This window comes from Brachyhypopomus gauderio, chromosome 18 (genome assembly GCF_052324685.1).
Source record: "Brachyhypopomus gauderio isolate BG-103 chromosome 18, BGAUD_0.2, whole genome shotgun sequence".
NCBI classification, from domain to species: domain Eukaryota; kingdom Metazoa; phylum Chordata; class Actinopteri; order Gymnotiformes; family Hypopomidae; genus Brachyhypopomus; species Brachyhypopomus gauderio.
The window spans coordinates 10,711,297-10,739,248 of record NC_135228.1 but is presented as its reverse complement, the minus strand read 5'-3'; the positions used below and the strand labels follow the sequence as shown (position 1 = coordinate 10,739,248).

Below are 27,952 nucleotides of genomic sequence, written 5' to 3'. Positions count from 1 at the left end.
TCAAAGCGTGGCAGTTTGTGGCCAAACATTGTTCAAAAGGAAGGTTTCCTACATGTAACAAATCCAGACCAACAGACAATATGGAATTTATTGATGCTGTAGAGACAAGTTTGTAGGTTACTTTATAAGTCATTTCTCCTATAGCTAGATCATATGCAAAATGATTCAGTAATAAACAAGAAGTGTCAGTTTATATATATGTATATATTTGTGAGTTTTTCAATCTATTATTTAAAATATGCTTACAGTGTAACACTTCGAGAACATTTGTTTATATTGTATACTGAAAATGTACTTAGCCAGCATGTCTGCCATGAAATGAGACACCATGTTTATCACTCTTCTTGACCATTTGTGATCAAAATATATCTTTTCTCTGGAGTAACAGGCAACAAATCTATAATTTTTCTGCACAATTTCACTTGCTAGTGCATTTGCCACTCGTACAAATATATAGGATGCAAGTATTTCCACTTTAAATTAGTACTCAAGTTATTAATACTATAATAAAGTCCATGACTATACTCATTTGATTTCACTCATTGGATGTTCCTACATCCAGTATTACTACATTCATTAATAAAACCCAGACAACATGCACGCCAGATAATACACGGTGATTATCTCCACACAAATAAAATACTTTTGCTCAAGCTGAAAGTTTTGCTAGAGCTGTTGATTAAAGAAGAGGGCATTTTGTTTGCTTTTTTAAAAATAAATTTTGCTTCTCAGTCAGTGGAATGCTGACCCCATGAACCAATGCCATGCAGTAGCCTCGTGTGTGTCTGGAGGACCAGGGTCTTTAGGAGAACACATCTGACTGGACCCTGTGCTTGGGGGCTGCATGCTCTACCCGTGCCTCCTCGGCCAGGGACAAGAAGGAACCTCTGATCTTCACCTTCTTCTTGCTGACGCCCGGGACGGGCTGAAAGAGTCGGCTGATGGTGTGCGTGTGTTTGTGACCGTCATAGTCCTCCGTGCTCTTCTGCGGCTCTGGGATCGCCACCCTGGACCCCCCGAGCAGCTCCAGCAGCTCTGCCGACACATCTTTGTGCAGGTAGTGATGGGCCTTTCTCCCGGCGTTGTCCCGGACGGTGCGGTCAGCCCCGTAACGGCTCACCAGAAGGTCGATGATGGCCTCCTGGCTGTGGATGGCGGCGATGTGCAGCGGCGTGTAACCGGCGTGGGACTTGGTGTTGATGTCCACGCCCTTGCCGCTCTGCCTGGACAGATCGATGATCCTACACAGCATGTCTTCATTGCCACTTTTGGCGGCCCAGTGCAGGGCTGTGAAGCCCGTTATGAAATCCCTTTTCTCCGCAAGATGGACGTCGCTCAATAGCAGGCCGTAGACGAGACCCCAGCGGCCCGTGGCAGATGTCACAAGCCACTGATGTTCTGCGTCTTCTAGTGGGAACGCCTCAGCGTATCTGGGCTCATCCGCTGGCTTAGGGCCCTTGTTGTACCTCCTCAGTTGGGGCGAGTTGTTGCCTGCCACACTGTCTGTAGACGATCTCCTCTTATATCTGGGTGAGCTGGGAGTCTGCAGCAGGGACTTCACTGGAGATAGATGGTCCTTGGGTGCATTTTCTTTATGAGCAGCAGGGGTGATGATCACTTCAGGCATTCGTAATGGTAATGCGTAAGGTTTGCGTGAACTTGCCTCAGTCTTAGCAGAACAAACAGGCCCACGCTGCAGGGTGTCATCTGCATTTGACTTGAGTGGAACCACAAACTGTAAGGAACTAACCCCTTTGGAGTCCACAGGCGTGTTTCTTTCCAAGGACAGTTCAGTGAGGGAATGTGCTTGCCTGTTGTCTGAAGACTCGGTGATATCTAGGTGAGCTGGATCTGCAGACTTGATTGGATCAGGCGCCTTAGGTTTTCCGTCTTTAACCTGCGTACTGTTCTCGTTGTCTTCGTCTGCTGGGTGGAGTCCCGTGTTCTCCGGATTAACTTTCTCAACCTCGTCCTTTTTAGAATTCACGTCAAACGTTTCTTCAAGTAAATGGCGATAGGTTTTCTTTAAAACTATGAACTTTGTACCATCAATTTCTTTGACTACAGCAATGTTATTTACGCACGTCTTGAAAAGGTCTCGGTTTAGCTTCTTCTCAGCCGGATCACTGCAGTTTAATAGAGCTTTAAACTCGCCCAGTAATTCGGAGTTCTTTATTTTGCCTCCCTGTTCTAACAACATTGTCAGAATTGCCTCTTGGGATAAATCCATTTTGGAAATTTTCGGCTTAAAACCTAAACGAATTAAACAGCTTGAGAAAGAGTAAGAATATCTTCGATCTGTCTTGTTTTCGACACCTGAGGCTGTCACCTGTATAGGCGAGTTCCGGGTGTAGTGTTCACGTAGATGCAATTTAAATAATATATGCAAATTCTTACCTGCTTGATTTAGATGTCTCTTAGGTTTTTATATATGGATCATAGTTTACAGTTTAAAAGGTTTGCCTCAGTTGGCCTCTTATCATCATCCTGATGGATGGATGCGGGTGATGGATAAATATTTTAGTTATCTTACATTAGAGTATGATAAACCTGTATGTTTATTAGTATTCCTCTATAAAATAAAAGACCAACAACGGCAACAGTCTGCAACAACAATAATACATATTATTATTATGACTGTTGTTATTATAAATATGATATTTATAATAATGATTTTTTATATTAATAATAATATACATAATAATATACATCCACAGATTTCTCCACTAAAACAATTTAACTTTAAATCTGCAATCTGCAATCTGTTTAGCTATGCCTAAACCGTATTTTTCAGAATTTTACATGACCATGATTTAAAACTACAACTCCCGGCGGTACTAGTGATAAAAGTTCAACGGTCGTTTTTTCAAGATACAGAGCAGACCTACTATAAAGACACCTGGCTGTTTTACGACAGAATATTTAAGACGTATTTTAAAAAATATATTTTTATACAATTTTTTTATTACTTTCTTAGAAACATCAATTCTGTTGAGGTGAAAATGAAATTCCTGGTCCAAGTGGGAGTTTCCAGGAAGTGGCCATATTGAAGTCGCTGCTGGTCCGTGTGAGCGTAGAGCGGAGAGACTCGGGCACTTCCCCTCACGCCCATCTCGGAGTTAACGCGCACATTCCTCATCATGGCTGCCACGGATGTAGACGTGTTTTCCGTGAGTATTTTTTATTATTATCGTCCATTCCCCTTTTCAAGAACACGTTCACGGCATCCGTGTGTTTTCTTCAACTAAAGGGAGCCTTATCGGTACCAGAATCAGGGTGAGTCCACGGATGAGTGTGCGAGGATCCACCCGCTCCACCATCACCGTTGAGATCAGGCTGCGGGGAGATTTGCAACACCCGTCAGTTGCACCTCTGCAGTGGTCAAGCAGTGTGATGGTAGAGAAGGTCAGATAGTTGATGGGTACGTTGTACTCCAGGCGAGGCTGCTCCTGAGACAGCATCCTTGCCTTTCGTTGGGACTTGTTTACATGGGCATGCACTTTGGGCCAGACGTTTTACTTCAAATACTTGTAAAAATCTGCTGGCAAAGATCTAACTGTATTCTGCCGGAGGCTCGTCTGCGCAAATTAAGCTTGTTTTCCTCTTAGAATATGTTCGTGATTGCGAAAAAGCAAAGATCAAACTGGCGATGTCATGCCCAGTTAGACGGATCACTTCTGCCCCAACTTCATATTTCGTTATGTGTCGTGTAAGGTCCTGAGATATATCTTCTACGTGCCGCAGATTGTGATATGTGCCAAAATTGCAAGACCATTGATCCAAACAGGGTGAGACTGACATGCCATTAACGCCATTCAAAGATCGCGGATAACGGTGCGAAGTGATGGCGGTGGTAGTGGCTATTTGGTATTTGGTGCCTCATTCATTTGCAGTTTGTCAAGTAAGGAGATCATCGCAGTTGCGGAACCCGAGGTTGAGTGATTCTCGATATAAAGAATGAGAAGATTACTAACGAATCCTCCTTCAGTGGAAACGTGCAGACTTCATTTGAATCTGATGTCAGTAAGAACGTGGTTACTGTCAAATGTAGGGCCTGTTACTTTAGTAAGAAAACAACAGTAATGCAGCAGTTTGGGTCCTGAGTTCAGATGTTTCTGTAAATTTACTCACTCACTCACTCACTCTCTCACACACACACGCATATATGCATGTGTGTGAACAAGAGAATAAGGGAAAGACGTGAAGGAGGCTGCGACAGAGAACTGACAGCTACAGCAAGGACCCATTGTACTGCAGCTCTTGTGTCCGCCTTACTAAACAAACACACAAATGGGCCTTGTGTGTGAGGGTCCATCTGATGCCACAGCATCTGAGCAGAGTTGGTTGTCAAGAGGACATTTTATAGATCACGATTAACAAATTATATATGCTTGCAGGTTTATACCCAGGCACTTTATGTACTTATCTTCAAAATTATTTATGGTTTTTGTATGCATTTGTTAGCTATATATAGAATGGACACTCATCTTGAAATGATGACCACATGTTACACCCTGATCGTGTCTTGGACAATAAGAGTTGAGAGGTGTCAGCATCCTGTTTACTGTGACTACATGTTCTGTATGATACGCAATCACCAGGCCAGCATTAACACATCAAGACATCAAGCAAACTAAATTATGTAGGTCTGTGTTTTGTCTTGGATACAGAAAAGACTTGGAATTACATGTTCCATAAGTAGAGTTGTCCGGCATTAGAGCTCAACGTTCTGAGAGAAATGATCGCCCTTTGACGACTGAATGGGGTATTGTGTGGTGACCTGTAGTGTCAACAGTGTCATGGTGCTTGAGAGGCCAAAACAAAGTGTCTTCTTTGGCCAGCGGTAGTGGTGGCTACTTCCTGTTCTGATACCATGACATTCTGTGTCAAAAGGCCACATGCTGTATTTTCAGGGCATACTTTCAGCGAAGAAACATTTAGCATGGTGGTTATGGAGATGTATGTATGTTTTTTTTTTTTTTTTACTTTTTGTCTCTCAACACCATCACATGTAGTGCCTGAATTAGCATCAGGGGGAGGGAAGCGAGAGGTGATTGGTTTGATTTAAAGGCGTCATCCAATCAGATCAAAGAACAGGACCATCATTATCTCTGTCCTTATAACTATTATTACTTGCTGCCTTCCGACAGCGGAAGTGAGAACCTAGACTATTGAGTCTGTGCACTTTGTCTACAGTAGGAGAGCTGTATTATTAACCACACTAATTAAATGTCTCGCAGTTAAATGTTGGGCTTAATCTCTGTCTGATGGATGCTTCATGATGGTGCCCAAGACATGGAGTAAGGTCACCTCTGGACTACACAGCTGAAAGTCCCTTGTAGCCTGTGAATTGGCCTAGTGAAGGTCCATGAGACTGGTCTCTTTGTTTACACTACACCGCAAAGATTTTGCCTAGTTCTGTGAAACGATCTTGTGGTTGTTGCCATTTTTTAAGCAACCGGAGATGTGTGACAAGCACGAGGCGCTGCACCCAGAGCGTTGTGTGTGTGTGTGTGTGTGTGTGTGTGTGTGTGTGTGTGTGTCCGAGAGGACGTAAGAGTGATGAACACACACAAACGTGCTGAAGCAGACTGCTTTTGTTTTGCACCAGTGGCATGCTAGGATCAAATCTGGACCATCTGCAGGACCCCCCCCCCCCCCCCCCCCCCCCACCTTTCCTAACCCTTTATCAGCCTTTATGGCTGCCAGTGAGTGAATCAGATTCATAGCTATGGAGGCCTTGTCAGCACACTGAAGGAGGCTCAGGTGTGTTTGTGTGTGTGTGAGAGAGAAAGAGAGAGAGAGAGAGAGAGAGAGAGAGATTGGGATGGAGAATGAGCTGTGGTACTGCACTGGAGGTGTCTTTATCCATCTGCCACAGTTGTACCCTGTCCAAGTGGCAGGCCGTGTCACCCTCATCTTCACCCTCCCCCACTGCTGGGCTTGACTTTATTGGTCCACACCGATCTCCTCATTAATGTGATGAATGTTGCGACATTAATAAAGGGTGAGGCTTATTTGTGTTATAGGGCTTTTAGGTGTGGCTTGAATGCTTGAAATGTTTTACGTATTTGGGTTCAATTTTTTTTTTTTACCAATGGCTTTAAAATGCACTTGAATCTCAGGTCGCTGGAAGGATTTTCAGAATGACGTTGGCATCCCAGTGAAGGAAAACCGAAAGTTTGAAGGAAGGTTCCTCTAAGAGGAGTGTTCCATATCGACGTGGGAATCTCTCTGTGCTTTGTTTATTGTTATGAAATTCTTCCTGGCTGGCTCGAAGTGCGATAGTTGTACTTCTGAGACATGTGGCAGTGGGCGTATACAGCAAGGCTGAATGGTGAAGCCCAAATGGTTTTCACTTATCTAATTGTGGCTATAAATACCCAAACGCCTCCAATAATACAATGCGTCAGCTCGGAGGCCGTAGTTATTGAGTTTTGCTGCAGCGGTGAACCACACGTCAGAATATTTCAACCTGACATTCATTGCTCTCGGAGCCTGATGTTTACTGTGCTGGAGCCACCGTCGTGTTTGTCTGATCTCATCCCTTGTGTTAAAAGGGTCACGCCTGTCCGTGATGTAGTGTCGGTTTCCAGACCTGCCCGCATTCCCCACGCCTGCATCTCTAGATCCTTGACGAGTCTCCATGGGGGTGGAGTGTTGTCTTCTCTCCATTGTAACCTCAGCTTTTGAAACAGGACTTTGGGGGCAGGGCAGGAGCGCGGGAGGGGTATCTGACCCAAATCTGCTTCCTTCACGGAGCCCAATGACCTCAGCCGGCAAATATGCACCGGGAAAGAGAAAGAAAAATGGAGGGATGCAGAGATAAGGGAAGGGAAGAGAGAAACGGAGGAAAAGAAAGAACCCCCTCCACCCCGCCCACCCATCAGAGAGAAATAGAGCCCCTAAGGCTTGACCCCTCTTCAGCTCTTTTGTCCTTTACACCCAAACAACCAGCAGCAGGTAATAAACCTGAGAACTGCACCTTCGACCAATAGCTGCACTAGCCCACTGTGGTTCTTCACGGTGCCCTCGAGCTCTCTTCTGGAGACGTCGCTCGTCACAGCGCTTCCCAGAACCCCCATCGTCACGCAGCCAAACCACCTTCTCGCTTGTCTTGCAGAACGAAGAAAAGCGGAACCTCAGTCTGGGCGGCCATGTTGGCTTCGACAGTCTGCCTGATCAGCTGGTCAGCAAATCGGTGGCGCAGGGCTTCTGTTTCAACATCCTGTGCGTGGGTAAGCCGGCAGCCTCTCCCCCACACTCGCAGGAGGTTCTCACCGCTCAGACGCAGAAGTCGTCTAAATAACACCATTCTTCACTTGATTTGGTAAAATAGTTTGTCTCAGTCGTCAACAGGGGTAACAGCACCACATTATCTCGCTTTCAAACCGTTTGAAAAGCAGCTGAGGTTTTACTGTGAGGAATCGGGCTGTTTTTCAGCATCAACCTGCCCCGTGACTGCAGGCAGCCTGACACATTCACGTCATGGCCGTAATACTGATGAAATGTGTGGTCTCCCTGTCAAACATAAATAAATGTGAACTCTCCTTCAAGGAGAGGAGTAAGTGCTCCTAGAAGAACATCTAGATTCTTCTTGTCGTTTAGGGGAGACGGGCATCGGCAAGTCCACGCTCATGAACACGCTTTTCAACACCACCTTTGAGAACGAGGAGGCCAGCCACTACCAGAATGGCGTGTACCTGCGGCCGAGGACGTACGACCTGCAGGAGAGCAACGTCCACCTCAAGCTGACCATAGTGGACACGGTGGGCTTCGGTGACCAGATCAACAAGGAAGAGAGGTAGGAGATGACCGATGCCTGCCTCTAGCTACCTGACTGTCCCGCACAGGAACACTATGACATACCCCCTTCTGTGGTTCGATTTGGCTGCCCCCCCCCTCCCCCTTTAAGTGTTTGTTTCAGTCCAGGTATGAATCAGATTATATTAGGCTGAAATGTCACGAGGAATGTGCCTAAGTCAAGAGACCTAGAGGCTGGAAAAACTTCACCATTTAATAGGGGGATTTTATTAAGGAAAGAGATGGAGGGAGGGAGGAGGGGTTAAAGACATGGAGGGAGGAGGGGATAAAGAGATAAAGAGAGGAGGGGTTAAAGAGGAAATTCTTGGTTTGAACTACAGCTGTGGGACCGCATGTTTGCGTGACCCCTGTGAGTGAAGGGTCAGAGAGCGAGAGAAAGGGGAGAATGTGTGTGCGTGCGTATGCGTGGTTTTTTTTTTTTGTGTGTGTGTGCGTGCTTGTGCGTGTGCAAGAGTGTGTGAGAGAGACAAGGGACGGCTCGAGTGAGCTGCTCCCAGACGATCCAGTCTAGAATGCTGCCAGAAGTAGCACTGCACGAGAAGAATGCAACCAGCAGAGGCAGCCAATGAAGGCTTTGAAGGTTCACAAGAGATGCATGCTGGGAAAACGCCCCTGAGCAACATGGGGAAAGGTCAAGCATTGTAAACACGTTGGCAGGTCCGTGTGTAGAGAGAGATTTTCCTGGGATTTGTACGCTGCCCTCTAAGAATGAAACGGGATCGACCACGAGGCACTGTTCCTCTATAAAAGCACATTCTCTCCCAATTATACTAGAAAGGGCACTTAAGATACGACTTAAGCATATTTGCCTAATAATGTGATTTTACTTAAAACATATTACAGAACTTGGGGGTCGGGGGGGGGGGGGGGGGGGGGGTGTCTGTGGTTTATTATTGAAGGGTTGGTTGTTTTTGTTTTTGCAGTTACAAGCCCATTGTGGATTACATCGACACGCAGTTTGAAAACTACCTGCAGGAAGAGCTGAAGATCAAGCGCTCGCTGTTCAACTACCACGACACCAGACTCCACATCTGTCTCTACTTCATCGCCCCCACGGGCCACTCGCTCAAGTCCCTCGACCTGGTCACCATGAAGAAACTTGACAGCAAGGTACACCTGAAATGTAGACGCGATGTGAAATATTCCTGTAAATATATAAAAAAAAACAACGGAACTGTTCACCCAAATGAAGCTACTCGAACTATGAGGTACTTAGCGTGACGCCATGCTAAATGTTGTTCATTGTTAGTTAGGTTAGGTAGCCGTGGTTAACCTCAGCTATTTCGTTTAAGTTTGTCATTTGATTGGGTGCATTTGCACACTCAATTCAGAGTAGACTATCCTGTACTGGTCGAGTAAAGGTGGGAATTATAGTAATTGTGGAAATTATTGATAGTAATGAGTTGTTAATAAGCAGACGTGCCTGTTGGAAATTTGTCTGTGTTGAGCAGTTTTTGAAAGTTGACTCAAATGAGCTCAACAATAGTCACTTCCATTATTAAGGCTGAACCTTGTGGTAGCAGCATGCGCTTTGCAAGAAGCGTAATACTGCACTAGTGCACGACAAAACCAGGCTCCTGTACTCACAGTACTCAAACTGATGTTTGGAGCTGTGTTTCCATATTTCCACAGTCAGCACTCTAGTTGATGTAGGCAGTCATTGTGTTCCTGTTTATTTCACAGCCCTCGTGCTCAGACATGCAGACATCCAGTCACTGTAACCTTGGCAAAATGAACTTTGTCATTTCACATAAATTGCACGCAAAACAAAAACAAACACTTCGTTGAGGAGAGTAGCGCAGACTCTCTGAGATGATCTTCACCTTTGTTTAATTTTGCAAAAAAAAAAAAAATCACTCTTCGTCGGACAGCTCGTCTGTTTGAGGTACCATGGCAACGCTGTCCACTGCTGCCACAACAGAAGACGGTGGACGTAGGCCTGGCGGGCACAAGCGTCCTCTGACTCAAACGGCAGCTCTCTCGTCTCCTGTACTAGCCACAGATGATGTGATTGCCTTAATTAATGTTCCTTCTTGGGTAGTGGAGCTCATGGTTAACTGACCTTGACTCCTCAGACTGTCAAACCTCATCAGCTCCTGTTTTTGCTCCACCCCCTCCCCCTTTTTTACGGGCTTTCTTTCTTTTTTTGTTTTCCTTTCACTCACACTTTCTGACCTTGAACATTTTGGTAATGAACTAGCTCCAACTTTCACATTGTGTAGCATATAGCCGCAGGCCACAAATCCGAGTCCTAACGATAATGTGGTCCTCATCACCGAACTTTGAAGAGTTAATCTGGCCAATCCAAAACAAAAAAAACAAACGCACACAATCAGGGGGCTCGATTATTTGGGGACCCTCTACTGCATGGGAGCCCTTGCGTTAAATTGACCCTAGTAATGATTTATTCATCATTATTGGCTTAACATAATTCATGGGGCTCAGCTGGCATTGTTAATTATCTAAAAGATCCTCCACTCTCTTTATCTACAGCTTTTATTTCAAATACCATTGGTCCAATATGGTCAGTAATTCATTCCCACCTATCAACTAGCTAGCAGGCTGTCCCACGTCATACCACAACTACCAACCGTGGAGAGAAGCCAAAACCAGCTTCCCCGTCAGCAGCTACACTGAGGTCCAACACTGCCTGGTGTTCCTGTGCGCTCTTTGAGCTCGAACCAACAACATCGATGCGAATGCCGACTAATATCAATCGGAAATCGTGTCCAGTGGCTTCGCTTGGTGTTACCCGTTGGGAAACGTAGCGGATTAGATTTGCACTTCCTCTGCATGTGTTTGAGGGCGTGTCCGGAGGAGTGAGCGCGAACAGTGCTGTTGGTAGTTGGGTGCTGGCCCGACTGTCGTCACTGGAGGATGCGGGAAGCATACGGCACAGATGGTCCTCCCGTCACGATCGAGTGGCCTGGAGCCAGACAGCCCCTCTTTACGTAACGTGCCTCCACACTTATGTGTCCTTGCAAAAAATAGCCCAGGGTGAACAAACATTGCTCTGACACCTGAGTAGTGCAGAATAATCATCCGTTCAACCCACGTGCACGTCTTAATTATTCAGCGGCCTCGATTAGGCTCGTTTGCTTTGTTTTCTCGGCGGACACAAAAGGGATTGTTGCGGAAAAGCCGTCGTGGCGGTAATACAGTGTGATTGGCTGTGTGTCTCAGCTGTTGGTGGGAGCAGCAGTCTGATGTTCAGCTGGGAGGCCCGTGTCAGAGTCCTCACCGCTGAGAATCATCACAGTCAGGGCGTCTGGCATGTAATTACTGAAAGCGACTGTAGCAGTACGTTGCATCTGCTATGACGTGTCCAGGCAAAGTGACACCACTGATCTGGTAATATCGTCCTCGTAGTAAAGTTCACCCAACGAGTATTTCCTGGTTTGGCGTTTTCTGCACGTTTCGCGTGTTCAATCATGTATTACGGAGCAGGAAAGCAACACACAAATTTGCTTTTACAAAATGCACATTTTTTTGCAGCAGACGTTCAGTCCTTTCACAAAAGTGTCTGCCAGCACCTCACAGACACAGCTGCACATTTACTTGACTTTCCATCCGGGATCAATAAAGTGATCTGTCTAATGTGTGATGTGTGTTTTGGGGGGGGGGGGAGTGTGCAGGTTTATATCTGGTCCCATAGCAACCCTCCACCCACTTTCTAATGACATTGCTCGTAAATGGACAATCTGTCAAATTCACTCCTGATGATGAATCCATCCCAATCCCTCACCCCAACAAGCATTTGGTGTTAAAGGACAAACCAAATGTCCTGTACTGTGAAGTATAAGCCATGCTCTATCTGTTTCAGGTTAACATCATCCCCATTATTGCAAAAGCTGACACGATCTCCAAAAGCGAGCTACACAAGTTCAAGATTAAGATCATGAGTGAGTTGGTGAGCAACGGCGTTCAGATCTACCAGTTCCCCACGGACGATGAAGCGGTTGCGGAGATCAACTCTTCAATGAACGTGAGTCTCCACTGAAGCCTGCTGTGTCTGAACGATACTGAATAAGCCAAAACACTCAGTATATTAAATACATATAAATGTGTAGAATTCAGACCAAAGATTCAGGTAAAAATGCAAATGGAATTCTTGGGCACCTATTAATTATCTCTCTTCTTACAGTTGGCTGCTATACGTCCAACAGTGAATCTTTCCTCATGCTATGTTTGTAAAGTTTTTGTGCCGTAGGAGGTTATGTATGAATTTTAATAGAAAATGGGGCATCCACATTTTATAAAATCAAATGTAATCTATTTTAAACCTAAAACCCGCAAAGTGAACTGCGGGCAACACAGTTGGTTAGCATGTTTGCTTCTCAGCTTTAGGATCTGTTGATCAAGTCCATATCTCGGTGAGGTTTCCATGTTTCCATGGAAAGATGGCAGTAGGCTCTGTGTGATTGGCTTCTTCTTCACCAGTGTGTGACTGGATGTAAAAGTTGCGTATATTAATTGAAAAGCGTCCTTGGGTTCCTTGAAGGACACTTCATACATTTAGACAAGAGCAAATCACCTTTTAGATTTTCTTCAGTAACATTAAGCGTCAATTTAGCGTGTCATAAAGTGACCATTAGATGTAGCAGAGTGACTGTGATGTCCAGCAAGAACGGACGATCATCTCTGTAATAAGGGAGTGTTGTCTGGTTGTCTAGAGCTGAATCATTCTAGTGTATGCGTAGTTATTATTCATATTGTGCGGTGATGTTTTTATTTTTATTTTTTACTAGTAAGTTCAAGTAAGAACTGCTGCTGAAAAGGCTGGACTCTTAAAAGTTCCCCTGCATCCAAACTTGAGAGAGCCACACCAACCACTTACTCTCACCATTAGCCACGTTAGCACTTTGGACTGGCTTATTTTAAGACGCCGTACCCCAGTATTTTGCTGAGTCTTCTAAAAGGAGTTACCCAGACATCGAAAACCTTCTGTGGTGTTGGAGAGAGTGCGTTTTTGAATGGCAGCTGTAATCTGGTCCACGTTTCCCTGTCCTAGGCTCATCTCCCCTTTGCTGTAGTAGGCAGCATGGAAGAGGTCAAAGTGGGGAATAAGTCAGTGCGGGCCAGGCAGTATCCCTGGGGAGTGGTTCAAGGTAAGGCACCGTATACATAATCATTGCTGTATGTCACCCAAACAAAGCAGATACTCAACACACGGCTCAGTCAACGTTTTCAGGATGTTTACCAAGCACAGTATTCCTAGTCCTCCCAAGCCAGCACTGCAATGGCTAGTCAGTGCTTGCCGCTCGGTCCAACATGGACGGATCAACCGCATTTGAGCAAAAGTAGCTAAGCCTGGTTCCTAGATTCACCCCCCCCCCCCCCCCCCCAACTACTCACCCCCACTACCATTTCCCTTCCCATCTCCCTCGAGAAGAACTTAGGGTAACGCCCACCCCCTCCCTTATCCGCTGGCTGAGAGCTGATCGACACTTTCACCCAGATGCTAAAAGCACCTGCTTGAACGAAGGTCACGGGGGAGGATAGCTGTTCATTTTCCTGTTAATTGGTTGCCCAGCAAGAACGGAGAGACTCCCACGAGAGGCAATCAGCTTGGAACCTGCAGGACGTCACCCGGCACTGCACGCAGCAGAGTGAGATGATGTAAATGTGGTCATAAAGCAGCGTGTGAGCGTACGCTCCTGGTTTTGTTAGCCCGTCCTGCTTTTCCCTAAACAACTTTAAACCTTTTTTTTTCCCCTGAACTGTACAATGCAACTTGGAAGAACAAGCTCAACATTGTCACAGTTGGCCACTCAAATTATTGGGCTTAGCAAAGAGCATCTGCGGCTAGACTCCCGCTGGGAGACGTTTTGGTGTATGGAACTCTCAGAGTCCTGTACATCCACAAGCTTTAAAATGGTCCACTCTAGACACTGGGACAGATGGCAGACTGCTGGTATTTCTTCCCTGCCTGTCTATTTTTACCTCCTATGTCTGCAGAGGATGACTGTTTTCCTGCTAGGGAGACTCGAGCCTCCCCAGGGGGCTTCTTGTCAGAGATCGACAAATGGCTCCCAGGGCCTCCTCCTGGGGCTGTGCTTTGGGCGGCTGTTACATTCCAGACGTGACGTCTTTTTCTCCTCGTGATTGAGCATAACTGACACCCCCCCCCCCCCCCCCCCCCCCAATTTGTTTTATACATTTGTGCATGTTGTATAGTAGAAAGATTGAACTAAACTCCAGTGTGCTTTTTCACATTCCATTATTGAGCCATTGATCACTATTGGGGGTAAGACTTCTTACAGACGTAAATTATATTATTGTAGCTGCCTCCGTGTTCAGGAAAGATCAAACCGGCGTGGTAGTTCTGCGGTTCCGTCATGTGTAACTGGCTATGTTCCAATATAACGAGCACTGCCTTCTCTTGGTAAGAAAGTTGAATGAGTTCCTCTCTTGGTTTAGCAAATCAGTGTTCAACTGGGCCAAATCATTGGCTGCGAGTTCATTTACAAAAACGTTTTCCCTTCAGGAAGTGGAGGTTGAATGACCTTTGATGTCCGTCTATGGATCTGCTGGCTGATTCGATGGTTTGCGCACTGTGGACTGCTGGGAGTTTTTTCCCATGCCTCTGTTAGTGTTCCTCTAACTCATCCAGCTGGGTCCAATAGCACTACTCTGCATTCCACTCTCCCATTTTGGAACGTGCAGCTCTGCATTCCCAGGGTTGTCTTAATATTTCACTCTGTAAGACCATTTTCAGCCATTTATTCCGACACACATTTGTGAAACTGACTGACAACCTAAATTGACGCTGTCACATCCAGCAGTCTTTAGAAAGCATTTTTGAGTGTTTCACCCACTTGAAGGCACGAGCTTGATGCATGTCTAGATTATCACATGTCTGGATTAATACCTGGGATATTTTTTTTTCACGTAGTTAAGACACCACGTTTTTGCAGTGAGATCTTGTTCTTTGGAGTTTCATTCCTCATGGAGCTACTCATGCAGTCCAGACTATGAGAACACGACTCACAAGCCTCATCTGCTTCTCAGATTATCAGATATTCCCATGATGCTGTGAGAAGCTTCTGGATGCTGTGCTCTCTTTTCCTCTCTGTCCCCAGGCCCTTGACCCATGAAAACCTTTTTTGTACATTTCTCCCCCTTGTACTGGAAGTTCTGCCATTTTTACAAAACCTCAAATTTTGCTGACTAGATCTGGGCTTGTAACTCATTTGTCCCTCAAATGGGTAATAACTGCTCATCTCAGGCCTTAACAGTCACATTCCTGGAGATCCCTTTGCCGTTTATGATCTAATACAGGTAACTGAGGTGGAGTTAACGTTGAGACCACATCCTGCAACAAGACAGACCTCCAGGGCAGGGCTGGCCGATGTTGGTATAAGCTAATGTTCGTGAGGGGTTGGGTAGTAACTGGGTAAGAGCGCTTGCTGTGTCGTGTTGACCCTGCTGGTTCTGGAGAAGCTCACCTCTTGACCTCTGTGCATCACATTGCTTTCGTCGTCGTTGCAGAAGCACAGGAGACGCTGCACATGTCAAGCGTGCGTTTCATTCTTGCTGCACTCATTCTTCTGGTTTTCTTCTGCCCCTCCCCCACTACATTTTTGACGGCGCCGGTCCAGCTGCAGACGCGTTGGGCTGGAGGCGGCCCTCATGGTCCACGTGGATGTTTCTCATTCCCGCGACGCCTTGTCGTCCCAGATCGGTTCAGGTCACGCACCCGATCACCTGCGGGTCGCTTCCTGCTACCGCACAGACCAAGCATGCTGTATAGTAGTATGCTAGTAAGCATAGTATGCATAGTATGGTATTATGGTAGTGTGCTAGTATGGTAGTGTGTATTGACTGTGAATGGGGATTTTGTCTTCAGTGCTCGTTTGACGTAGAAATTAGGGGCTCTGGGTCTCTCGGTTCAGTACAGTACGACATGGAATTGACTGTCCAGAGCTGTGTTGTCATCTCTTTGGTATTCTATTGCAGCTGAAGCATTAAAAATTATATTGCACCTGCTGTCATTTTTATTTATGGTTTACATTTACCACATTTACATTAGGGAGTCCTCACATGTTTTAGTGTGTGATCATGCAGACTTCTATTGTGTGTGTGTGTGTGTGCGCGCAGTGGAGAACGAGAGCCACTGTGACTTTGTGAAGCTGCGTGAGATGCTGATCCGCGTGAACATGGAGGACCTGCGTGAGCAGACCCACGCGCGCCACTACGAGCTCTACAGGCGCTGTAAACTGGAGGAGATGGGCTTCAAGGACACGGACCCCGACAGCCAGCCCTTCAGGTAGACCCCCCACCCCCTATGAACCCGCCACTACCCACAAATCAACGCTCCGCCGAGGTCGGGTCGGTGGGCGGGGCCGGGGTGTGGAGTCTGACACGTCTCTGATCTGTAGTCTACAGGAGACCTACGAGGCCAAGAGGAAAGAGTTCCTCACTGACCTGCAGCGTAAGGAGGAGGAGATGAGGCAGATGTTTGTCAACAAAGTGAAGGAGACCGAGGCGGAGCTAAAGGACAAAGAGAGGGAGGTGAGCAGTGAGCGCCTCTGGTATTTGGTGAAAAATACTTAAAAATATTTTATTTGAGTGGCACTCTGAAAATAGTTTGGTCAGGTACATTTTAAATAAATTATTATATTGCTATGTTAGTTACAGGATTATTCCAGTGTTTTCTGAAAAAATGCAATTTCTGTATACTTTGTAGTACGTTAATTTTTTCGCATTGGAAAATGCACCGTTCAGAAGCTTCCATGGGTCATTAATGAGCATCGTTGCTTCAAGAAATTCTGATATACAAATTTAATGCTTATACAGTGACAGTCTAATACACAACTCTAATGCTAATGCAGTGACAATGTAGTGAACCAGTATTTTCAGTCTTGCTATCATTTTCATTGTTACAATGTGAACAGAATTTTAATTCGTCTGGGACTTTTTCTGCTCAGAACAGACAGAGTACACATCACCTTTCTGCTCAGTTGAGCATGTGAAGTTCGGAGGGTAAACAAACAGGAACTCGTAGCTGTGGGAACACGTCTGGAATGCTTGATTCCAAAATCTTCTGTGAACCTGTCAAATATGTATTCAAAATTCATGCAGTTTACTGAGAATGTGAGGTCATTTAACTATTTTTATACTTGTGGTTGTGCGAGAACATGTGAAACTAAATGAATGTGAAACTAGATACCGTTTTGTGCCCTCTTGAAGCGTAAAGGAAATTGTGCAGTTTTGTTCTGTGTACTTTAGAAACATACTTCACAAAAAACAACCCAAAAACAAAATGTTGTTTTGGGCATCATTTTGGAATTTTCCTGCAAGGAACATTTCTTTTAATCCTGATCACACTAATCCTGACCTATAGCTAATTTTATCCATGATCCATACCCAATGACCCTGGCGGTCTACCTTAATTCAGCAGGTGAGGGTTCTGTAATCCTAGAGAGCACAGCACTACAGTGTCACTACAACACGCTTGAACATGGTCGATACTGAACGAGTGTGGATGAGTTGAATCAGATGTGGTGCAATGGAAAATTGAAAGGGTGAAGTGCTTTTGTCCAGGGCCTGTACTTATCGAGCGTGTGTGGGTAGGAAAAAGGTCTTAACTGAGGGCCAAAAATAGGTCCTAGGTGGAGCTTCAAATTAGCATATGTAAATGTATGTAAATTATATTACATAAATAATTAAAAAATTTCAATTTGACAATAGATGTTTTGGCATATATGTTTATGCAGATCAGATATGTTGTTTATGCATAAGGCTGCTTATGTTGTTGCCTGTACACACACACACAAGTAGTATGATTTAGTTTTTCCTGTATCAGAATACATATACAGATGTATTCATAGCCATCCTACAGGTTTTGTATTATTTTTTTTCTATTTTGTAGCTCTGTGTGCATAGGTACACTCTGAAAGGAGAAACGCTTTATTCGTTTACTAAACAGCATTTGGTAGCCATAGCAGCCACCATAAACCAAATAAACCCGTAAACGTACTCCATTTTACTGCTTACTACGCATTACGATCTCTTTGCCCCGCCTCCTTTAGAGGTGTTTGGTTTGTTTTGTGTGCTTACCTCGCCCCCGTTGGCCTGAGGTTGCCTCTGACCTTCCTCCTCCTCCTCTTCCTCCTCCTCCACCCTGTCTGCAGCTCCACGATAAGTTTGAGCAGCTGAAGCGCATGCACCAGGACGAGAAGAGGAAGGTGGAGGAGAAGCGGCGTGACCTGGAGGAGGAGATGAACGGCTTCAACCGGAGGAAGCAGGCCGCCGAGACCCTCTCCCTCTCGCAGCCGCTCAAGAAGGACAAGGACAAGAAGAAGTGAGTGATCCTCCTCTTTTCTTTCACATTCTTCTTATTTTTCTGCTTCCTGCGTTTGCCCCTCCGTCTCGGACAGCTCCCCCTTCAGGGCGGTTTAAATCCTCATCTTGAGGGGAGCAGTATGTTTCCATGTGCTAGGATGGGCTTGCTGCCTTTAGTGATTGTAATCAAGGCTGCGACTTAAAAGAAAAAAACAAAACGATTACAATATCATAAGCAGATCAGCACACATGCTGGTGTTAGAAGAAAATGATCGTATTGGCACAGTGTCGGTGCGAGTCGGAACTTGATCAAGTAGTATAATATGAACGAGAGGGTACGCTAGGTCCCGGCCGCTCTTGTGTGACAGTCTATGTATTCATATGCAAGGAGTTTCCATCATTTGTATATGTAGCTCCACCTGCTGGTGAAGGACGTCGCCTGCATCATCATCTTTATTATGTAGACCCTCTTGTGGTGTGTTGTGGAATTTGTGTGTTGTTGTTATTGCATGTATTGTGCAACATCTGATTCCTAGAAGATCCTAAAAGTCATTATGCATTCCACTTAATTATCTACTTAAGTTCCTGAATGTATGCATATTCATACACATCTGTGGAATCAGTTTTGCATGGGGCCACTCCATGTTTCATGTTCTGTTTTTTCCCCCTCATTCATTTAGTTGTTTTCTGTTGTTTTTTTGTGTCATTTTTCTCCTTTCAGTTAATTTATGGGCCCGACATCCCAGGCCGACTGCGGACATGTCTTCCATCGTCATGGCGACGCCAGCGCTTGTTTGTCTGTTTTTGTTTGTGTTTTCTGTCAATCCCTCACTGACTTTATTTTTGTACAAATGGACCAAAGGCACAGTGGGGCCCCTCAGCCACAGAGCCCCACTGTCAGGACTGACTACCCAATTGTGTTGCCATTCTCCACGCTAGGATTATTCGGGTTATCACCTTCTGTTGGACGTTTTTTAAATACCCTTTTCCCCCCCTCCATTATCACATTTGGAACCTCTTTGCAGCATAAACTCATGGACATTTGATATTTTGGTTCCATTATGTTAAACTGTTTTTATGGTTAACGAGCATCGTCAGACCAAGTAAACTAGACGGCCCTTACGTTTGCCATTAGTGTACAGTAGTATTTAAAGATCTGAGCCAAACTCTTCAGCATAGCAATAATGAGCAGGGCATACCTGTGTATACTGTTTTGCAAATATAAACCTACATGGGTACATTTGAAATAAACGAGTCTTAAATCTCTGTGTTATATATATATTTTTGGGGCATGCTGTTTTTATAATAACCCAAAGCCTGTATTTTTTTGCTATTTTATTTTTTACTAATGACTCCTACATATGTACTGTTTGTGGTGTTAAAATGTATGGTGCTTAATGTATTGTTGTCAGTCACCATAAATGGTAAAGATATAGAGGAGAATGAGGGGCACGTTTTCAGTTACGGGGGAATAATGCGTCGTCTGGCGCCTTTCCAAACGAGAGCTGACATCGTAAGTAAAGACCTGTCATTGTATTCCACAATACTGAAAATAAACTGAAACCTGAAACATTCCCCTTTACACCTAGACTGGATGGGATTTACTTCACATTTTACTGAGTAAGTATTACACCTGGGCCTCTTTAGTGTTTATGGTGTAGTATTTATGTATTCAGCGTCAACCTTAGGCACTGTAACTCCTGTACTGTAGAGGAACAGAGACATGTTTTCTCTTATAGTCTTTGTACTTCCACACGTCTATTGCTGAGGACGTTTGGACATATTTTGAATAGACGCACACCTCCGAATGAACAAATTTACTCACCAAAGATATCGATTGACACTTGGGTCTAATGATTGGTGTAAAATTCTGGAACAACAAAGTGCCTTTTAAAAGTATTTATAAAACTGAGTTCTATCAAGGAGCCCAATCTTAATGTGCTGATACATGAGCTTTATGTGACTTAATTCAGATAATGATATATGGCCATTAAAAAAAAAAAATCACCTCCGCTTGTATACAGCAGGGTGGAGGACATACTACTGCTTCAACCGTTATGTTAGGATGATATTAGCATGGTGACTGTCCCATTATAACTAGACTGAACACGACCATGGAAACTCGGAGCGGAGCTGCTCAGTGCCTGGGTGTCATCCAATCCAGGCACGGGTACCGCCCTCTTCTCACAAACAAAAGAGGGTTTCATGCAAACGTGCCCTTCTTGATATTTTATTGCCCCAGTAGCTGCTTGTCAAAGGTATACAGATATTTAGCAAGACAAAGAATGTGATCTTGTCACTAAAAGGATCTGTGTCTTAGCCTCTCTGCATTTACAGTGGAAGCGATCAGATGTGAAGTCTGTGTGTTTCAGAGAAGCAGATATAGACCAGTCTTCCATTTTCTGGTTTAAAAAAAAAACAAAAAAACAACAACCTTGAACAACCTCAGTGCATCTGAGCCAACAAGTATGTGGAAGCCACAATTTTCAGTTAAACGTAAGTCATCTTACAGCGGGAGGTACTTTTCCTCCAAGTTCAAAGCTGGAGTTCAACTCAAGACCTACGCTTGCTCAAACCTGCAGCTGCCTAAAAAAAATCCGTCACACAGGGAGAAGTTCGTTTTTCAGTTTGGAGAGGCCTGTGTATTTTCAGCCAAGCCTGGCTTCCTACGTAAAAGTGTAACCACAATGTTTCCTCTGTTGGCACTAGCTGCAGTAAAAACGTGTGTGCAAACAGTAGGTGAGCATGTTAATATTCCAATAACTGAGATGGTATAAGGAGCACCTGGTAAAAAGACTTTAATACAAACCCCAAACAGCATAAATTATCAAAAGTGATTTCTGCCAGTCACCTGTCAGTCATTTGTCACTCAAGATTCTTAGCTTTGGTTATCAGTGGAACAGATCATTAAATGTGTAGCATCAGTGTTTGGAAACGATGGCCATTTGGTACAAAACTTATAACTATGAATGTAGTGACATGAGTGCTCTGTAAAATAACGGACTGGCTTCCTGGTCTGGTATTAAAATTACCGCTACTGAAGCGTGCATGCTACTTCGTTCCTGGATGACAATTTATGGGCATGAAAACAACACAAAACTCCAGTCCCTTTTATGCACAAGAGAGCATCCCCGTTATGCTGATAACAGCATCACTGACTCTCCCATTACTACCACACTGAGCTTGACTCAAACAGAACACACAGCAAAGCAGTGGCTGTTCTTGTCCAGTCAGGGCAGACTTTGCACTGGCCCTCGTCTCTTCTTCACCGCTGGTTTAAGAACAAACAAAAATAGACCAGCCTTGGCTGCTGGTTCCCCATTGGCTGCTTAGCAAAAGGAAACCGAATATGAAGCAAAAGCGTCTTCAGCTTTATTGAGCAGTACAACCGTTTAAAATGTCCAGCTGTCTTAATGTTTGGAAAGAATGAGATTTGGTCCCAAACCATTAACAATCACGAAAATAGTGACAAAACTAAGCAGACTTGCTTCACTGTCTGGTATCGTCTTCAAGTTACTGCTACTGAACCAAACAGAAAGCACAAAAACTACACCAAAGCAGAAATGAACATAAATTCAGCACCGACTGTACATCATATAAAAACACTTCACACAAACTCCAGACGTCAGAGAACCGCATAAGGTGTCGACTGGTCAGGAAATGAAAAAGGACAAATGGCTCCTCACGTTCTCACGTCATTCAGTACCATTACTGTTGTAAATAATTTGTATAAAAATAAAACTTAGCAATAAATGACAAACAATTAAAAATACAGTACATAAAAAAAAGGCTCTAATACCTTTCAAAGTGCTGATTAAGGTGATGACTGTATATCAGTAAAAGCAAAGTGTCTCACGAGGAACAAAGCTTATTCATTTAAGGGGGGCTGGAGAGGTGGGCAAAGGATGACCTTATTTTTAATTAGTCCTCCCACGTCCTGTAGTCCCACCTCCAAGGGCGGGACTTCATTGTACAGGTGCCTAAAGCCATCGCAGAAATCATCCACCTCCAAGCTAAGGCCGGCCCCTCTGCCCCTGCTGGGCCGGCCTCCCCTCCTGGCACCCGCCTCTCCTCCGGCCTCCCCGCAAGCTCTGAGCTGCAGGCTGGTGGCGTCCAGGACATACAAGGCGTTGGGCGGCGAGGAGGGCTCGAGGTCGGCCAAGTATTCGTCCGCCGTCTCCCGGCAGCAGATAAACTCCGCGCTCTCGACCTGAAGGGGGCGGAGAAAGGCGAAGCCATAAGCGGAGGACGGTAGTCCGGTTTGAAATGTCGGCGAACGTGGTTTCGTTAGGCCAGTAGACTAAAGAGTGGGTAAGTATGTGGAGTTGGTTTTTCGAATCCTGGTTGAAGCATTTGAGGAGAAGTTTCGTATGGTCAAGTCACAATCTCTGGATGCTATGGGTTTTCAACATGGACAAAAAAGCCTGAAGTTCACTATGGAAACCCTGCATAAACCATCTGGATATTCTTAAGGAAATATATAACTAAAAAAAAACAAAATGCTAACCTTTTAATCAAATGGGGTGAGGGGGAAATAAGTGATATTTAACCTCATCCTTGGTCATATTCATAGCCCTCGCCTACCTGTGCTTTCTTCAACAGGTCAGAGAAGAAGGAGAACCAGTCCGGCGTGAGCCTCTCCAGCTCCAAGGTGATGATGGCCAAGGCCAGCGTGGAGCCCCTGAACTGCCAGAGCTGGTGGCAGGCCATGCAGTGCTGCACCTGCCTGGTCCACAGTGCCACCTGGAGACAGGGCTTCTTCTGAGCCGCGGCCAACGCCAGGTGGGGATGCGCAGACACCAACAGGGCACGAAACTGCACAAAGCAGACAAGAAAATTAAGGACACGGGAAAGCCAGATTGGATGGAGACCGTTTCGGCTCCTGCGACTCGGTGACTCGATACGGAGGACGAAGGTGACTGGGATGTGAAATACTGTTTTTAAAAATGTTGTGTCCTTTACACTCCCCGTCAAGAAAGAGAAAAACAAACTAACAAACAAAACAAAACCCCTTTTGGCTCTGGTAGCCTGTGAGAAGACATGATCGATGGTTTGTGTTTACAGTCCTGTTATGTAGATCTGTGAAACATTTGTCCTTCTCTCGTACACAGGATATTTTGTTAGCACGCACATTTTGTATGTTAAACTACCTGAGAGAAAAAGCCATGTTGAACTGAAGGGATACGTGATGTGTTTACAGAGGAAGAGATGAGGATTGTGGGATACTACTGCGGTATTTTCAATTGACCATATTTCCAAATGGAATGACCGAGTAATCAATGAATATATCTAAAGATAATCTAAAGATTTCACATAGACTTCCCCCCCCCATGTTAGGTTTATACTGTAATTTATTCACAAGATATCAGATGTCCAATATTTATTTGAAAAGACTTAAGGAAGTTTATTTTTCTATGCTAGTACATATTTTTTAATTCCGTGAACTATAATTTTTTTTCAGTTATCACATACATATGAACATTAGTACTTTCCTTTGTTTCCTTCAAATATCTTGCTTTTTTTTTTTTTAAAGTCAGGATGCAAGTTTAACAGATTTTGTCAAGATCTTTGTATGTCTTCAAGCAAATTTCTAGAAAGTGACTGGGCTTTCTAAAGTGTGCCAAAGCAGGAACCTGATGCGTATTACGTTATCTTCTGCAACACAAAGATTAATCGCAAAACGGCTCCACAGCGAATTTTGTTTATCCATGACAAAATTCGTACACATGACAAATAAGTACAAATGTAAAGTCCTCGGTCAAATCTATGCTAAAACAATCAACATGAGGGTCTGAATTCCTACTGCATGACGTTTTAAATTAAATGGTAGCTACATCAAAGTGGCATTCATCTTTCCCTGGGCATTCATTCCAGCTTTTCGTATATTTATACGAAAGCGTAAAAACAAGTGTTTTCTGAAGTGGTGTATCACTCCTCTGAAGCAGGTTCAGCTGTCTGCTTTATTATCTTGGTACACGCCAGATCGTCAGTGCCTTGGCCACAGACACCGCCCTTGACTCAGACTGGCTCAGGACCAGCTTTGCGCCAAATGTTGGACCAGACGCAAAAGCACCTGCCGCAGTCAATCCTTTCTGGCTCACGCCTAACCATGTCCTAGCAGTGCACAACTGAGGGGGACCAAGACTCCATTTTGGTATTGTTCATCAGGAGGGGTTAGGTGTTTTTTTTGTTTGTGCTTTTTCTTACCGTCGTGTTTAGTCTGAGGAAAATTAGGTTGTGGGACGGGGTTGACAACCACTTACGATGTGAATGAAGTCGATTGGTGTTGCTGTATAAAGGTCCCAGTGCAGCTTGTCGAGGATAATCCTCTCCATGCGAAGAATCTCTGCTGTGGAAAAGCTGCATCCGCTCTGCGCTAACAGGTCCTTAACTGGCGCAATCACCTGTGACAACAAATATGAACAATAAAACTGCTCCACTGCTCAACATGTTTCCGTGTGTTACGACCCAGAACTCCGTTCTGGCGCTGCAGCAATTAAAAACTAATTACCTCATCTTCTTCATTGATTTTTGCAGCAAGTATCAGTGAAGTGATGGCCATACACTTGAGGTATTTTGACTGGGCCTACAAATAAAATTCATTTAAATCTTTCGACGAGCTAGAACACAGCCAGTGACTATTCGGGGGCGCCACTCACCTTCACCGTCGCCAATATTCGATTAAGGACGCACACTCCCAACGCAAAAGTTTCTGCACAAAACTCGAATATTCGACTCATTTCACGCAACCATCTGATAATCTCCTGGTAAAGGGATGGGGTGATGTCGGACCCCTGAAAATAAAGAAATAAGTAAATAGTCGTTTAAGAAGCGAATACGATTCGAAGAGGCGGGATTCGAGTTACCTGAACGCAGCCGTCCTGCAGAACAGGCGCTCTCCAGAGACGCGTTTCTCTCGCAAGGTTGTCCTGCAACAACCTCTCCAGCCGCCGGTTCTCTTCTGAACCATGATATTTCATCACCGTTTTGGCGGCCAGACTTTTCCGTCGCCAGGAACACCTGGTAGATTAAAACCGTTTAAAGCACTCTGAATATGTTTTTACGCGCAGGAAGCTTCCGCTACGACGCAGTTGGACACATCATGTTTGACTAAAGGGAAGGAGACTATATAGAGATTATTGGTGATTAAAAAAAAAGTTATATGACAAATTGGTTGTCGTTTTTAAACGATTATTTCGCCGAACTGTGTTTCTAGATGGCAACGAGTTCGTGCAAACACGGTCTCGCACATTTGCAAAGCAGACTGGTTGATTCATGTTAGCAATAACAAGTGCAAAAAACAAGCAACACCGTTTTCTGTGCTGTAATATATTTACAAACTACATTTCACTGCTACTGCAGATAGTGCAGTAGCCTACGGGTGGGTCGATTTTTGTACCAACTCCCATGAAATAGAAACTCAAAAGCTCACAAATCTTACCTTTCGAGACGGAGTTATTCTCACAAGAAGCCGCTGCATTTATATACTAAGTTCAGTTGTCTTTCTGGCGACCAGGAACAATTTGGTGTTTAGGGCAACAAATAAGACTCGTTGTTTCTGTGGCAATTACTGAAATGCCGCCACACATTTACCAACATAAATACCCCGTACCGAGAACACAAGATGAGTTCAATGTAAAGCTTGACTTTAAAAAGTGACAGACAAAAGTTTGCAGGGAAGGAAACGCTATCCAACGACGCTGTTTTCGGTTTTGAACGATGGAGGGACTCCGCCCAATGTCTCGTCACTCGGCCATAAAGCGGTCTTAAAGAAATGTGTTAGTGGGTCGAACATACGGGCACTTTGAGACAAAATGGTTGGAGTAAGGGTTTTATTATTTCCACAACCATGGTCGAATTGTCAAGGGTAACTCAAATGCATTATTTCAGAATTAAATTAATAGAGCCATTATCCACTGGGCTTACACAACCTTACACTATTAAATAAAAGTGTTATTATAAGTTATGGGTGTGACTGCAATTAGGCTATTAAAATGTCTGTAGATGTCTACAATTTAAATTAACCATTGATCGTTTTTCTCTTTTTGTTCATTTGCAATTATGGGGTATGTCCTGAAGAATTTTATCTCTTTATTTATGGACCTGTCAACTACAAAACACCTCCCTGCGAACGGAATGACTTTTTAATTAATTTTAATGGTTTTATTATAGTATCCAACTTTCATTAGACCTGTTAAATAACAGATCAAATGTTTAGTGACATCTAGTGGCGTATTAGCAGAGTTACAACTATCAACACTCAAGTCTACAGTTCAATTTAACCAAATACAAACCACGAGGCTGAAGTTGGTTACTTATTCGCAGTTTGAGATTCGTTTGGTTACTTATTCGCAGCTCCGTATTCGGCGGCTGAAGTTGGTTACTTATTCAAAAAGGTTATGTTCACGATGCGTGTTTGCTGCGCACTTTGTTTAAAAGCGATAGATTAAACGTTACATTAAACAAGCGTAGGATCAGACATTTAAGAGGTTATTGTTTCCCATACTGATTTTGTGAATGTAAAAAATAAAAATATAATGAAAGCATTTCATTTGTAAAATGGTTTCTATTTCAAGTCGTTTCAATTGTATGCAGTTTGTACATGATGATTGAATTCGTCAACATTTCTAACGTAAGGAAACATATTCTTAGATTTGAAAACTAAAAACACAGAAATGCTGTTCTAGAACACAAATAATCGGAAGAAGAAATACCAGCACACAACATGGCATATTGAGCAGTGGGCAGATGAACGCATTTTAAAGGGGCAGTTTCAGAGTATTATTGAAAGCCTTATTGATGGTGGGCCAGAGAAATAACAAATGCATAATGAAGAACAGGTCACTCCCTAAGAGAGGAACCTGATTTTAGCCTGATCCAACATCATTTTATACCTTAAATCTAACTGGAAACACGGCATATTGAGTAGTTAAGTGCACAGAGAGCGCACTGAAATGGTTCAGAGGGGCAATTTCAGAGGTGTGCTGTATGCCTACAAGGCGTCGGGCCAGACAAATAACACATGCATCATACATAACTAGTTCCTATATGTATGAGCAACCTGTTTTTGGCCTGGCCCAGAATCATTTTATGCCTCAAATCTAACTGAAAAAATGGCATATTGAGTAGTTAAGTGCACAGGTGAAATGGATCAGAGGGGCAAGTTCAGAGGCCTGCTGTATGCCTGTAATGTCTTGGGCCAGGCAAAACTCAATTGTATCATACATACCTGTTATGTATGATGCATATGTTATTTGCCTGGCCCAGCACCTTAAAGGTATACAGGAAGCCTCTGAAATCAACCTGAACAATTTCATGTGCGCACCACTGCATGTGTCACGTTTTCAGTTAGATTTGAGAGTTAAAATGTTACTGGGCCAGGCCAAAATCAGGTTTCTCGTACATAGAGTAACGTGTTATTTATGAAGCATTTGAGTTTTGCCTGACCTAAGACCTTACAGGCATACAGCAGGCTTCTTAAATTGCTGCTCTGCATCATTTGACCTGTGCGCACCACTCCATGTGTCATGTTTCCAGTTGGATTTGAAGCATAAAATTATGCTGGGCCAGGCCAAAATCAGGTTTCTCTTACATATAGTAAAGCGTTATGTATGATGCATATGTTATTTGCCTGGCCCAATGCCTTACATGTATACAGCAGGCCTCTGAAATCCACCTCATGAACCATTTCACCTGTGCGCTTAGTCAATAAGCCATTTTGCCATTTAGATTTGAGGGCTAAAATGATTCTGGGCCAGGCCAAAATCAGGTTCATCATACATAAAGGAACTAGTTGTGTATGATTCAATTGAGTTTTGCCTGGCCCAAGACCTTACAGGCA

General features: G+C 44.2%; 2 protein-coding genes across 3 annotated transcripts; one reads left to right on the top strand and one right to left on the bottom strand.

Annotated features, from left to right (window-relative positions):
• Nucleotides 1-69: 69 nt before the first annotated feature.
• sowahaa (sosondowah ankyrin repeat domain family member Aa) lies at nucleotides 70-2,341 on the bottom strand. Its single transcript, XM_076979297.1, has one exon. It carries the CDS (start codon nucleotides 2,228-2,230, stop codon nucleotides 803-805), a length of 1,428 nt encoding a protein of 475 aa, XP_076835412.1. The 5' UTR covers nucleotides 2,231-2,341; the 3' UTR covers nucleotides 70-802.
• On the top strand, nucleotides 1,708-24,558 carry septin8a (septin 8a). 2 transcript variants are annotated; one of them, XM_076979298.1, is made up of 11 exons: nucleotides 1,708-1,840; nucleotides 2,978-3,170; nucleotides 7,124-7,238; nucleotides 7,609-7,804; nucleotides 8,748-8,934; nucleotides 11,648-11,809; nucleotides 12,836-12,932; nucleotides 15,925-16,093; nucleotides 16,206-16,338; nucleotides 17,961-18,130; nucleotides 22,714-24,558. In XM_076979298.1, exons 2-11 carry the CDS (start codon nucleotides 3,141-3,143, stop codon nucleotides 22,874-22,876), a joined length of 1,422 nt encoding a protein of 473 aa, XP_076835413.1. In that variant the 5' UTR covers nucleotides 1,708-1,840; nucleotides 2,978-3,140; the 3' UTR covers nucleotides 22,877-24,558. The 2 variants fall into 2 exon arrangements, with proteins under 2 accessions (XP_076835413.1, XP_076835414.1); XM_076979299.1 differs by lacking the exon at nucleotides 22,714-24,558 and adding an exon at nucleotides 18,833-20,580.
• Nucleotides 24,559-27,952: the final 3,394 nt, after the last annotated feature.

Bases quoted from the DNA above. Each gene is read 5' to 3' on its own strand.
- septin8a (XM_076979298.1), top strand. From the start codon at position 3,141: ATGGCTGCCACGGATGTAGACGTGTTTTCC. The intron at 8,935-11,647 runs GTACACCTGAAA...TATCTGTTTCAG, and splicing joins TGAAGAAACTTGACAGCAAG to GTTAACATCATCCCCATTAT. The intron at 12,933-15,924 runs GTAAGGCACCGT...GTGTGCGCGCAG, and splicing joins TCCCTGGGGAGTGGTTCAAG to TGGAGAACGAGAGCCACTGT.
- sowahaa (XM_076979297.1), bottom strand. From the start codon at position 2,230: ATGGATTTATCCCAAGAGGCAATTCTGACAATGTTGTTAGAACAGGGA.